Raw genomic sequence first — 15,260 nt, 5'->3', positions numbered from 1 at the left:
ATCAAACGTTCTTGACAAGGTCGTAAAAAATATTATGTAGTTATTTTTTCTTTAATATTTTCTATTGAAATCGAAATTAGCAATAAAAAAAAAACAAATAAAAATATTCTCGAATACCTTACAAATAGACAAACAAGAATTTAATGTTTTCCGGAGATAGTCATCTTCAGTTTCTAGAATTCATCAAGATTGATTATTTTTTCTTTCAAGAGCATAATGTTCATATAGACCTATAGAACAAGTATACAGAAGTTTTCTGATAACTCTGCAACAAATTAAAAAAAAAGACTATTATTGTTTTATCAGTAGGTGTAAGTTATTGCTACAGAATTATTGTTAATTTATTATGACTGTTATTTGCGCGGTCGAAGTCTTTTTGGGGAAGTGTTAAATATCACGTACGGAAAATAAATTAAATTGTTTGTGATTGCGAAATTTATAAATGTGCTTGTGGAAATATATATGCGAATATTAAATTATAGGAACCTAATTATGTACAATATACATAGGTATTTAAAACAGTTGAGTTGTATTAGAGGTGTGAAGCAGCAATAAGTATTGTCCACTTATTCAATTAAAGGTATTTCGTTACTTTTAATTTAAGTATTGAAAGTGAAAATATAGGAAGAGATTTCTTTAAATATGACATTGACACTTTTATGATTGTTCTTATAAAAGATAACAGATAAGATTTTCGAGGTCTTTGAAAACATTTTCAAATAGCAACACATCTTCTTAAGTTGGTCAGACAATTTCTATAGAATTAAAGTTTTTCGTACTGAACGAATTAGAATGTATGCTTTTGTTCATATTCATAACTTTAATTCTATATTTTAATTTTCTATATTTAATTTTCAATCAGAGTTACTGAGAATCAAAAGGTCACCTCCCTTAAGGTTTGCTTGATATTATAGCATCATTTTTAAAGGTGTTTGAAATTAACAGGGTTTAAGTATTTTACTATTTAGCAAATGATTCAAATCTTGGAATGCTTGGCAAACTGCTATGTACTTAATTATTAAGCCATAGCCAAAGATTTTTTTAAACCCTAAGGTAATTGAGCGTAACTTGAGTTTCTAATTCAAAATTATCTTCTTCTTTCAAAAAAAGGAAAGGTTGATATAGTTTAAATTACTTCCTCATTTCATCTTAATCTATAAATCAATAAATGAATAGAAAGAAACCTCTTGGCAATATGAACGAAAACACAACTACATACCCTCTAACGAGATATGTAAATTAAAAAAGTGTATATGGCTAATAAAAAAAGGAACGACCTTTGCCGACACTTATCTTTAGTTTAATTAAAAAATTCCTCAAACCACCACACAAATTAAAAAAAAAAGAAGAAAAACACATATCTGTTGGTGGTGGCTTGGTTTCTATATTCTTTAAAAGTCTCTGTAGATTCGACATCTTGAAAACAGACCGCAATAAACTGTTGTGTTTTATTTTTTAATTTAATTTTTAATTCAATTGAATGTCGAATAATTATTTTAAACAAGTTCCGAAAGAGTCTCCTAATCAAATCGAATCGATTCCTCCTATTTCGCTTTTGATATCAGGGCTGTCGAATGTATTGATACAGAAAGAGTGTTTTCCTTATTTCATAACTAAAAACTTTAAAATATAGATAACATGCATATTGAAATAAAGTGAAAAATATCGTAATTACTTTAGAAAATTGTGTTATTTCTGCAATTCTTGGACTAAGGAAGTATTAGTAATTTTGAACTTTGTGTTAGTTATTACCTTAAACAAACAAGAACGCCATCCCTGCTTGAAACCACATTACGATATTGAAGTGATCGCCGACCACACCGTCGCTTCGGTCGTCAGCGTTCGCTCGTGGCCGATACCGCACTTGCCGCCATATACCAATACCAACCAACACCACAACCCGCTGCGTAAAACAGAAACCCCATCGCCATCACTTTGATGTTCGTTTGTTATTTTTGGCAAATAATGTTTATGACTTGAACCATAAATAAAATTTGAAATTCAATTAGATAAAAAAATAAAAATAAAAATTGGTTCAATAAAGAGAAAGAGAAATAAATTTTAAATCCAAAATGAAATCGAAGGACTGCAACTTATTCACAACCAAGCATATTCACAAGCGAGCATATTAAAAGTGAAGTGACACATAAGATGGATGGGAATCAAATCATAGAGTCACCGTCGTCATCGTAGTCGTCCTCGTCCTCGTCGTCGATAGTTGCAGCCAGCATATGGACAATAGATTGTTGTTGTGCCTAAGGGGGTCTATTTTGTTTTATAATATGTATGTGCATATGGAGATAGAGATGGCCCCCAGCATTAACATCATCTACTTGACTGAAAATGCATTGATAGGAAAATTGCACAAGCGATTAACTTTGATGCAATCTTATTATCTGCGTGTCATCTCCCTAGGCTAGGATGATGATTTACTTATGCAAGATACTCGTACTCGTAGATATTTCATTTTTAGGGGTGCATACAATTTATCTATGTTACTGTGTAGATGGCGCCATCGTCGCCTTCGTCTTGGCCACATTCACAGATTGATGGTTAAATGCTGACATATTCAAATTGTTTATAAACAATTGTAATTTTTCAATTTAAATTCGCATACAAATATAATATCTAATTAAATAGTCTGGGGTAGGATTGTTGGAAAGAGTTCAAATTAAACTTCTCTATTCCAAGTGTCAATTATCAATCGATAGCTGATAAATATTTAACTTAAGCAACTTTTTATTGATATCTATACATTTTCCTATCATTAACAACAACTGCAACATTCTCAGCTATAAAAACTCTTTTTTAATGTTAATGGCTGCATAAATGCTGAAGTATTAAAATTATCAACTATCAATTCATAATTGCCGTTGACAATACCCGTGTTTTGTTGGAAAATCTATCAATAGTATTGTAAGATTTTACACGAATAACAAAAACAATATCCGCAGTATGAATACTACCGATAAAAGTTAAAGTAGAATCTTACTACGGATGGGTTTTTTGACATTTATACGAAGATCAAGTGCTTCAAGCTCGCTTCTACGAATAAACCCCCTTCTTGAACATTTTATTTTATGTCAAAGCTGATTTTTTTATATGAAATATTTTTATAGAATCTCAATTTCCAGATGTTTTCTTACCATTTCTTCTTGAAAATTATCCATTTTATTATTGTTTTTTTTTTTTGCTGAAGTTAATTTTGACTTAAGATTTCTTCTATTTGTGTTTTTTTGTATTATTATTCTGACAGATCTTCTTTCATCTGTACAAATATTTAAATACAAAAATGTGGCTACTGCCAGCGAAACAATAACCTTACAATATCTGTAACCAATCCAGCCTCATCAAATTTCTTCACAATTTTCCCAATTGCTTCCGTAGTTGGACGACTTTGTGAACCATAATCTCCTCTTAAAGCACGATGTGTGAATGTGACAGAATCACCATTTTTGTAGCAGGTTACGAATTTGTATGCGTTGTGCGATCAATTTTCGTAAATTTCAGACTTTCAACTTAAAACAAAATTGATATAAAAACTTTGTTTGACAGATGTCGAATTCCAGCCCTATACTTTTGAAATCGTAAAATGGATAAATGCTACTTTAATAAGGTTAGGAAGGATTGATTTTGAAAAACCATCGTAACCTTTTTGACAACTTTGAATCAATTCCATCTATTCCTACAGTATTACTTTTATGTTCAGAGCAGTTTCGAGTACATCAATGCTCTCTATTTAACTTGCCAAATTTCATAAGATGAAATCGAAAAAATGTATAATAAATCAACCTTACTTCTCAGGCTACAGCTAACACCACTGACAATAGATCACAAGGTTAAAGGTTAATTGCGCATTATTTTACATAGTGAGTAGCTAAGTAGGCAAGTTACATACTCCTATATGAAACGAGTAGGTTTATTACACGAAGATCATTTTGTTACCAATTCAATTAGAGAATCTTTATCATTTGCATTCAATTCAAGCCTAAAGATACTTTATGTAGATATGGATATTATAAAATATTAAAATATCTAATAAATATGTTCTTCGTATACATGTTTTTTATTTTTGGGTCACGGTTTGCATGGGAAATTTTAGCGAGCACTTAAAATATTTTAAATTTTAACACCAACCAACCGACCGGACCGAACGCTCTCTAAGTGCTTTTACGCTTTAGAATTTGTTAAAAAATTGTGCAGTCTAGAAAAAAAAGCTTTTAAAATTCAACAAAGTAACACCGAAATAATAAAATTAAAAAAAAAGATCAACAAATATTGTTGCAATAATAAAGCAAAACACACCGACCGATCGAAGACGAGCGACGACGACGACGAGAAGCTAACGCTACGGCCGCGGCCGGCCGGTAACCGGCAGTTTTTTTGTATACTCTAACCTAAGCGTAGCATACCTGTACGTAGCTATGTATTTTTGCCCGTTTTTGCCTCAGTGTGCAGCGTTTATTACTCTGACTTTTCTAAAGCATCGTTAGTAGTTAGCTACCCCGCGGTCGGTACAACGACGTCGACGTTGGCGGTATCTTTTCTAATTCACAATTTATCGACTGTATGGAATTTATATTTTTATTAAAAATGTAAATATACGAATAAGGCTCGAAACAACGCGACGCGACGTTCGAGGCACTAGACACAAAAGATATATTCAGATTGTAAAATTTATTTATAAATGGCTCTATGTACCTTTGACTATTTTATTCACAAGCACAACAACAACAATTAAATCATCAGTACTTGAGTTAATTACCTTTGGATTTAGCTGAATGATAATAATTTGTGGTTTGCCGGTAATTTTTGTTTTTATTCATTTTATTTTATCATGCATAAAGGTAGATGATTATATTGAAGAAATAGAAAGAAAATAAAATTATTATAATTTTGTGCTAAAAGCTAAATGATTTAAAAGCGTTTTTATTTCTAATCTTGTCTCGAGAAGAAAAAATCGTTTACTGAAGTGGAATTTCATAGAGATGTGTCATATTATTGACTGCCAATTGGACGAAGGAGATAAATCTTACGCCGAATTATTCATAAAACTTTAAGATAATTTCTATTTATATTTACTTGTGAGTTGAGTGATACACGTGTGTAATAAAGCTGGAAGTTAGATGCAAAGTCAGTACAATGATAATTTCAAATTAAAATAGAGATAAGAAAATACATTTACCTATACAAGGTGATTCACATGTGAAAATTCTTTCAAAATAAGATAACTAAGCGTGAAAATGTGTTCACTACAAATTAATGAGCAAACAGATTCCTTCCATCAGACAAATAAAAACACTGAAAGTCCATTAATGACAGTGACAGGTGGTTGTCATGTTTTACACTATGAGTGTTTCTCTCTTTATAGTGTAATATTGATATTATCCGGCAGCCATTGATATCGTTTCTGTAGCTGTCACATTTGACAAGTAAGTAGAAAGACTATCTTTGACTATCAATAAAAGGAGTTTTATTTCAAAACAAGAATACTTTATTTGCTGGAGATTTAAATATTTATTAATATCTTCTTGAGTTCTGTTGTATTAGCCGTGTTTTATGAACAATTGATAGCTCCTAGTCTTCTTTAACACATAGAATTTACAGGAACTTAGTTCATGTCCAGTATGGTTTTTAGATATGATTAGACGATCGATGCCACTCGTTGACTTTCTGATTCAATTTGGCACTTATTTTCAAATGATTTGACATTAATTTTGACGTATTTACAATAATTACTTTTAGATGATTGTCAAAATCCCTAAAAGTTTCAATTTGTTGATGAAAAAAGTAATAGATGCTTCTAAGTCCTTTGAGTTCAATTTCATAGTTTCAATATTAACAATTATGAAGTCAACTATATTTTGTCAGTGCATGGAATATTTCGAGCTTCCAATGGAAAAATTAAGATTTCTCAAAAGTTTTTCAATCCACCGAGATCTGAGAACTTTTGTAGGTACGTCTTTTACTTTAATGACATGCAACAAATAAAACTTTTCATCAAACTTTTTAAGGTCTTGACATAATGAAAACTCTGAAAAATGTACTCTAGACTCACCCCAGTTTCAATTTTTGTGAAACATATAGTTGTCAGCACTCGAATAAAGCGCCATCTATACATCTCAACATATCAACCATTTCTGTCAACTACATATTCACTTTTTCTGACTGATCAAACTATATTCACTTTTATACGGCCATTATTTTCGTACAAAATAATGGATTTTTGATTAAGTTAAGGAGACAACATTACTCGCACACAGGAATGGTTGAGAGTTGTAAGTCACTAGGCCTTGGTTCTCAACGGACTGTCGCGCCACCCAATTTATTTATTTTTTTAAGGAGACAAATTGGAATATTAAACTTCGGACAAATGTTAATGTTTTTAAGTTTTCTCTTTCCCTTAAATCTGTAAATTGTACGTAAAATACTTATGAGTGGTTTAGGTACGCATCATTTTTGTCTTTAACTATTCAGCTGTGTACTTCCATTAATTTGTGTATGCGGAATGAAATTTTTGCTGCGTATAGGTTGAAAATGTTTCAAAAAGCCGTCGGTTTAATAATTAGCGCAAACTAAAAGGGGTCTGTATATCTTTAATATGCCAAGATCACATTGAGCAAATACAAAAATAGTATGAGTGTTACAAATTGTTCGAAAATCTTTGAAAACTATGGTAAAGACGACGACGTAAGACGATTGATGAATTATGTGCTTCCAAAATATAAAGATCAGTGAAAACTGTTATGAGTGACAATTTGGGACACAAAAAACGTGACAAAAGCGTTAAATTTCCGTACTCGTAGTTCCTGATCACTTGATCAGAATCTCGCACAATGTGATTTCTAGTGTCTTGATCGACTTTATTCTGAATCGACGGAAAAGATCGAAACCGGAAAGAAATTGAAAGACAAAATGAACAAATTTAAAAGTTATTTGTTTTTAAAAATAAATGTTCGCATTAGCGTATTACAGTCAAACTTACCTAAAGCGAATTTGCACGGGACCAGAAAATTTTTTCGTTAAACAGAAAATTCGTTATACAGATTTTTTTTTGTTTTTACTATTATTTAAAGAAGTCAGTGATTTTAGTTTGGATAACATTCTTCTATTTTTCTTTTTACACAAAATCGTCTAATAAATTGAGAGATTCAAATAAATTAGTCGGTACGTTACTCTTCATCTCCAGAAAGGTTCGAAACACGTCAATAGCAGTATCTGTTTTTTAAAGTCAATCGTTCTTCAACTTAATTAATTATCAACAATTGTTTCTCAAGAGAAATACTACTTCGAGACATTTTCATTTATATTCACTGAAGCCTGAACAAAGAATGTTTGTTTATCTGCATGCTGTTGTTTTTAACAAAAAATTATTTGAAAAAATTCGTTATGTGGAAACAAAAACCTATGAGATTTGGATTTCCAGCAACAAAATTTGTTCCTTATAGAGAAAAATTCGCTTTATGGAAATTAGTTATAAGGAGATCAAAACACACCAAAAAAGTAACCAAAAAGATGTGTACTCAAAACTAATTTCTAATAGAGAGATCATCATTATGTAGAAGTTCGTTATAGGGAAGTTTGACTGTAATACCGAAAGACTTCTCTTAGAAAAATAAATAAAGATTTTTTGTTTTTTAAAAAATTTCCTGTATTTTTTGCATAACAAATCAGTTGGTAATCTGACTATCGTCAAACCCTGTTCCAAAATCATAAAGATATGTCATTCTCAAGATTTGATTAATTTTCGAGATTTTAAATTTCAAAAATAATTCAAGAAGCCTTTGAACTTTACGTAAAAGATCAACAAGTTTTGTGTCCATGCAGAAGTTCATGTGGACATTTTTGTTCTCATTGAAAAATGCATTTTAAGCTGACATATTATATTCAAGCTCAAGTTCATGATAGTTGACTTGTATACAAATAACACGCTTATTCAAACATGATTGTCAATGTCGATATGCATTAACCTATCATCGCGATCAACTATTTGGGGTCCCAGCCGCGACATTATTAAACGCGTTAAGCAACCACAACACAAATAAGTCTAGGTATGGTGAATGTATATGAAGTCGAACTGCTGCGATAAAAAAGCTAAATCACAATCACAATAAGCCAAATGCTATACAATTTGATGACTAACCCCTGCAAAGCTCGTTAAATACAACGTTGCTTAGGGTAAAGTGCATAGATAAAGCAAATCTTCAACGATTAATTTGATAAATTGGGAAGTATTTTTCTAAAAAAAACTGCTTTACGATAAACTTAGGAGATGACCTGACAATTTACCCTTCCGAAAAAAGTAGGAAGAGTATCTGAATGGAAGTCTCAAAACATATTCAGTTTATAAAAAATATTCAAATATCTAATAGTATCTACTTTTAATCGAAAAACAAACTCTAAAATCGTTGTTTTAAAAACTCTATCGATCACAAATAATTTGAATCCGTGGGAAGTCCGAGAACTATAATATTAACTACGTTTATTAATTTTGTTAAGGTCTATTTTCTAAAAATTGATTTTAATTTATCAATTTTTAGAAGCTAATACCGAGTTAACGTCGAAAAATCTTACTCTTCAACATTTAAACAACCCTTTCTGATTCTTTGGCGATAGGTATATAAGATGGATAAAATCATATTTGTTTTGATATTAACGTCTGAAGTTCATTGAGTCTGTGTGACCAGCTTCTAACTTCAGGGGCCCTACTATGTAACTCGATTCTACAATGAAATTGCTCGAATTCAAAAAATTGGTACTATGTATCTATTTGATTACTTCCGAACCAACAAGAATCGAATAATTCTAGCAGTGCCAACTATATTCTTATGAACTTTCGAATAAACGAGGAACTGCGTAACTCGAAAGTAGAATTCAAAACAAGGCAAAATTGAAAATAATCACTCTACATCAAATATGTTTGCGAGCGAAGTTTTTTTTGGTAAAAGTGTAAGTAAAATGTTGAATATGAGTTCCATCTACCACCCCAATTACACCGGGAATTCGTGAATGTTATCAAAAATAGTGTTTGGACTTTCGTTTCTCTTTCTCATTCATTTCAAAATTCATCATCAGCGGGCACATGACTCTTTCGATTGAAGTCAAAACTTCGGCAAGTATTTTTGACATGGTTTGCTGTGGAATTCCAGCGTTCTTGTCAGCACCGATTTGGTTTTGGTAATCTCCTGTTGCCAACAAATTCAATCATAATCGGAACAGCACTTTGTCTTCTTCGGATGATATTGTATTAAGTAAGAACAAAAATCCGTCTTTAGAAAGACGATAGCTCTTAACAAAACTTACTTTCGTACGATTTGAAAGTAGAATCGGAAATGAGTTTCGAATAGAATTAAAAGTAGAATCGAGGTACATAGGAAGCCCCCAGTACTTTTCGCCTAACGTCAAAAAATTAATCCACCGGCTTTGACTAACAAACTGAAGTTACTTTAAAGTCTAAGAACCAATAAAGCGACGAATTGCATATACTTTAAGGAAAGGTCGTGTTTGAATTTCTGTTGGTTCACCAAAAAAGTTGAGTTAAATTCAAAGCTGATTGACTGAACATTATTTCTACAACTAATTTGTAATAAAAAAAGCATGCTGGTCACATTGTTCATCCATGAAATAATAAGCTCTCGGCTTTCTTCTGCAACTTATAATAACTTCAAAGCAGCCAATTCATTTAGATTAAGTCTTGCGTAGGGCATTCACTAAAATTAAACTACACCAGCTGGAACTTCCAACTTCTTGAGCTTTGTTGGTTGGTTGTTGGTCTCCAAAAACTACGCACAAAAGATCATAAATTGTTTTACATCCATTAGTAATTAGGTCAAGTGGCAAAGGTGCAAAATGAAATAACTATTTGCACTATCCTCATTAACCATCCAATTCTACATTGCTACCCTTAAATCTTTTTGTTTGTTTTTATTATTTTTCATTTATAAGTCTCAAGCCCAACCATACTGTATGGTGAATTACAATTTTCATTATTTGACATTCAACGGGAAGGTTTTGAACTTAATGTTAATGCTATAAGTTTCACTCAAACCCCAGTTTGTCACGAAACATAACACTATATATGTATGTAACTTTATAGCTATTCTGGAACTGGGCGTATTGTATTATATGGTTTAAAAAAGGGAGCTATAGTAAAATTTATGGTCGTTTTAAAATACTCGGCGTGGTCGTGGTTGTGGTAGTTGGAGCTCATTTCAAGCGAAGAATTAAAAAGAAAAAAAAGTAAAGTGCACATAAAATGTCAAATGAGTGCGCCAACAATATAATATTCCATGTGAGTTAGTTTTCATTTTAACAACAAAAACAACACAACACGAATATAGTGTTTATGTGGGTCAGACTTCAGACACACTGTCTCGAAACACAAACAAAAAAGGAGGCAAGGCAGGGTATAAAGTCTTTCCGAGCTGCATTTAATTTCACCCCTTGTCCATGGTATAGTTTGTTGTTCTTGTTAGTTTTTATAATTACTATATGTAACCATAGTTTTATTTTTTTGTATAGTTTGTCTGGTTTAAAAGTGTGAATTAAAATTAGCACTTCAAAGAAAATATTGTCATTTAGATTAATTTAGGTATTTTACGAGTATGTACAGATAAAGTATCTCGCTATATACTGATAGAGTATGCACTTTTTTTGTTTGGTGCAGATTCTCTGTTAATTATTATGATTAAACCATGCATCTAGTGTTTATACTGTTAAAGCTGATATGATGAGCTACGTGACTAAATCACATGAATATTTATTAAACTTAGGTGATAAGTAGTACTACATTTAACCAGTTAGGTAGATTATGAAATTATGTTAATTATATTATTATTGCATACAAACGAATATTTGAATAAAACGAAATTGATGATACTTGTTTTTTTTTTTTATTTTTGTGTATTTATTCATTATTCCTGCCACTTTTAGAATGTTTATCTTTTTTTAGAATAACAAGTTTTATTTCTATATTTATGGATCAAAGAACAAGGTTTTCCAATAAGAGGTTCCATTGTTATAGAGAAAAAACGATTAACGAAATAAAGAACATATTTGCCATATGGTCACCATGTTTCATGATCATAATAGTTTTAATTCCTAGTAAGTGTCCCATTTTTGGTTAAACTTTTCCAACAAATAATGTATCAAAGAAGGAGAATTTTCTGTCGACTAGACGACCTGTATTTTTATTTAATACACATTTTTTATTTGTGGAGAAACTTAAGTTTTAATTATAAAAAAAATATGCAATACTGATAATATAATAGATAAAAAGAAATGGTCTGTGTATTTGAACTTACTAATCGAATACACAAACCATTTTTCGTTAAGTTATTTTCCCGGTATTTTGTATTTTTTGGGATGAGTTCTTTCTGACGTTTTGAGTCTTAATCTCAAGCCAAACCTCGGAAACACCTCTTACTGAAATAAAAAAGTCATCCAAGTGCAACACTATTTTATTCTGTTCTAAATGAAGGTTTTGCAGAATTGTATTACAGGAACCATCAACCAGGATGGAAAATTGCATGATGATTATAGTCATATTTATATATGTATGTAGATAGATAATAAAAGTAGGTGAATAGGTGTCAACCAAATGAATGATAGGCAATGTTAAGTAGACTGATTCCTCTATTGTTGGTGCAGTTTGAAGGGGCACCTTTTTTCAGGATCGGGCTAACATGACTGAGGTTCCATTCATCGGGCATGCTTTCTTCCGACTATATCTTACAAATAAGTTGGTGCATTCTTCTAACCAACTTATCTCCAGCTACTTTAAAGAGCTCGGCATTCAATCCATCCGCTCTAGCGGCTTTATTAGACTTCAGCTTAGATATGGCAATCTTTACTTTATCTAAGTACGGAGGACGTTATTGTTGGCTTTCTTCGTCTATGTTGAATAGATCATCCTGCCTGACAGCGCAATTCGGTTCGTCGCCGCCGTTATACAGTCTGCAGAAGTGGTCCTTCCATATCCTCAGCATTGACAGCGTTTCTTCGATGATGTTTCCACTTTCGTCTTTGCAGCCTTCCGTTCTGGGTTTATGGACCTGTGAATTTCGTTTCACCTGTTCATAAAACTTTCGAACTTCATTCCTGCTTTTAAACCTCTCAACATTGATTACCACTTGGAGAAATACTACAAATGTAATGATTCCATTCCATAACCAAGCGAATCAATTAATTGAAGGACATTTTTAGAAACTCATGGGGCTGGGGCACGGCCTGCAAGATCGTGCAATTTAACACCGCTTGACTCTTTTTTGTGGGGATATGTGAAGTTGCTTTTCTACGCAAATATACCCAAAACGATAATCTCCATTTAGAAGAAAATAATCAAGTCCTTATTGCTGACATACTGGCCCAATTGCGGCTGGAATTTCAATCAATCATATATTAAGACCATAAACCGCATCAAATATTGAAACGTTGAGGATGAATAAACTTTTCTAAAATTATAATTGGATTTTCAAGTTCTCCTGTGGCTGAAAACAATGAAATATGACTGACAAATGTCCTCCACTTTTATAGTTAATTTGAACAATTTCAATAGTTGTTGAATTTTTTATTGTTCTATTTCTTGTTATAGCCTAGTTTTTACTTTACAAACTTCAAACGCTATAAGATTCAAGAGTTACAGATGTCCAATCTAAAAATTCATATTTTAGACTTTTACTTTAAAGTTATCGGTTAAGAATTCAGATTGAAAACAAAAAATACCTAGTTTTATGTTTTAGACATAATTTTCACTAATTTTAATTATTGTTTTTAAAGCTATTTGAAGTAAGTAGTTTTGTTTTTATTTTTCTTCTTTCAACTTTTAATTACTACCAAATACATATACTTCACATTTAATGCTTTGAATTATTAATTTTCTTTTCCATAAAACAAACGAACGAAAAATAATGCCAAAATCCAGACAAATTCCATCAGTAAAAATCATTCTGCGCCATAAATCAAAAATACAAAAAATAAATATATATAAAAACTTTACGAGAGGAGGAACCCTCTCGTCTTTTATAAAACCACACAAAGCCAAAAATATATATTTTTATAATTTAGCTTCTCAAAAAGTAATGAAAAAAAAATAACGAACAACATTTTCAGATATAAATGTTTTTATTTGAGTTTGGATTTTTATTTGACTAAAAGGCTGTATCTCGTTCGCAATAGATAATGAGTATGGAAGATCCAACATCCAATGATTGGCACTGTCAAAAAACATCTGGAACACAGTTTTAAGGAATTATTCTATTTTCACATATTTTGGAAGAACTCTATATATAGTGGACTTAGAATTTTGTTTTAATTTTTTATTGAATTCATTGAGTGACAGATAAATACATCTGTTGGGTTGAAATAGAGATATAATTTTCAAGATGTTGCAGCTTCTTGAGTCATGCATGAAATCTTTGAGTTATCAAGGCTAATTTTCTAAGAATTTCAAAAACTATCACTAATATTGGTTTACTAGTAACTTGAACGAAATTGAGGCCAAAGTTCAGTGTCATAAATCTTCTATCTACAGTGAAAGAGGCAAACTTAAAGAAAAAAAGAAGCAGATTTTATTTTTATAGATATACCTCCTCCCACAAGCTCTCTTGCACATATGCGCCGCACTGTATGCTCGTGGAATATATTTCATTAAAGCATTAATTAAAACATGCGAGCTAAATTGGTTTAATTAAAGCACGCAGCAGTCAGCAGACACACATTTTATACTCTCGAAGAACTCGATACAGTTTTTGGAAGTTCTCAAAATTCTAATTACTTCTAATTATGATTAATGCTTTTCATTAAACTAGTTAAATTTAATTCTTTTTATATAGTATACTCGACTTGACTATATTTGCTGTGCATGACTTGGTTATAAACATACTCGTTCATATAACCTTGAGTCAATTGAAAAAGGATTGAATGAAAAATGAAAGTGCAATCAATTTGGACCACAAGAAATATGAATTAATTAATTTATTTTTCGAGCGAATTTTAAACCAATTATTTTTATTATTCTAACATTTATTAATTTTTCTTTTCTTTTCTTATCTTTACAGATATTTTTTTGCACAAAAAAACGGAGAAAATACCTTGTTTAGGTACAAAAGAAAAATACAACACAAGTGTTCTTATTATATTCAACAAATGGCCACAAATATAAATATTAGTGAATGAGTAAAAAATTAAAAAATAATTTATCTATAATATTGTTTATACAACAAGAAAAAACAACAAAACAAAAGAAAACGAAGGAAAAAGTGTATATTTTGTGATCTAATAAAAAATATATAATATATTTATATTTATTTACCAATAAAACCAAAACTAACCATCTAACTGTGATTTAAGCTTAATATATAAAACTATAGTTTTTACAAAAACAAAAATAAATTTGTTTAAAACAAAAACAAACAAAAAATAAGGAACAAATTATCGCTTCGGGTTTTTTTTGTAGTTTTTAAATTTAATTTCTTTTTTTTTAATTTTAATTTAAAAGTTAAAATATAAAATTAAATTCGATGAGAATGTTCAATTTAAATATACCACAAACGCTGGGGCTGGATGCCGGTTCCACGCCAAAAACTCCAGAAATTGTTAATTCCCTAATGGCAATGTCAAATCCAATGGATAATTATTTCACATCAACGCAAGGGATATCGGTGCGGAGTTTTAATTCCATGAATCCACAGGTGAGTTTAACCTTAATAAATTTATAAAATATTTACTATATTCGATTTAATTAAAGTGCTTGAAAAAAGCTGTTTACGAACTGTTTTAATCGTATTCGCTTAAATTTTAAATGGGATTTAATCATCCTAAGGGTAACGTAATAGAATTTTAAAGATATAGCATTCGTTCCAATCTTCAATTGCGAATGTTAAATGATCTGGCTAACATCTATAAATTCAAGCTTGAGTATAATTCCCATTTCTAGGCTTTTGCTCCTGCAACTTACTTATATAAGTCTCATGGACAGTATAGAACATAAGCATTTAAATTGATAGGTGATGATATAGTTATGAGATGCCTTTTTGTACTGAGGTAGACCTGTTAGTGTCCAGGGTTTTCCAAAACGAAGCAAAAAACTTGGACTTAGTTTTCAAACCTCAATTTGTAACAAACTTTATTTAATTCGTAATCGGTCTTATAATTACGATAACAAGGCATTTCGAATAATCGGTTGGGATTGCGTTCTCTGTCCAAAGCACATACATAGAAAATAAAGTGTCGGCCTTAGCCTTGTCTGTCCCACCCTTAGA

At 31.0% G+C, this 15,260-nt stretch overlaps 1 protein-coding gene across 3 annotated transcripts in view; it reads left to right on the top strand.

Annotated features, from left to right (window-relative positions):
• The window catches only part of LOC129942896 (activating transcription factor 3), a 105,276-nt gene that overhangs the window by 73,617 nt on the left and 16,399 nt on the right, over positions 1 to 15,260 (top strand). The window contains exons 1-2 of one of the 3 annotated variants that reach the window (XM_056052019.1): positions 4,494 to 4,805; positions 14,058 to 14,690. In XM_056052019.1, the coding sequence (XP_055907994.1) occupies positions 14,520 to 14,690 (171 nt within the window). In that variant the 5' untranslated portion in view covers positions 4,494 to 4,805; positions 14,058 to 14,519. Of the gene's footprint in view, positions 1 to 4,493; positions 4,806 to 4,873; positions 5,433 to 14,057; positions 14,691 to 15,260 lie in introns of those variants that run through there. The other 2 variants (XM_056052018.1, XM_056052017.1) reach the window with 2 other exon arrangements.

This window comes from Eupeodes corollae, chromosome 1 (genome assembly GCF_945859685.1).
Source record: "Eupeodes corollae chromosome 1, idEupCoro1.1, whole genome shotgun sequence".
NCBI lineage: Eukaryota > Metazoa > Arthropoda > Insecta > Diptera > Syrphidae > Eupeodes > Eupeodes corollae.
The sequence above is the reverse complement of the archived record's forward strand: the minus strand, read 5'-3'. Positions and strand labels throughout refer to the sequence as shown.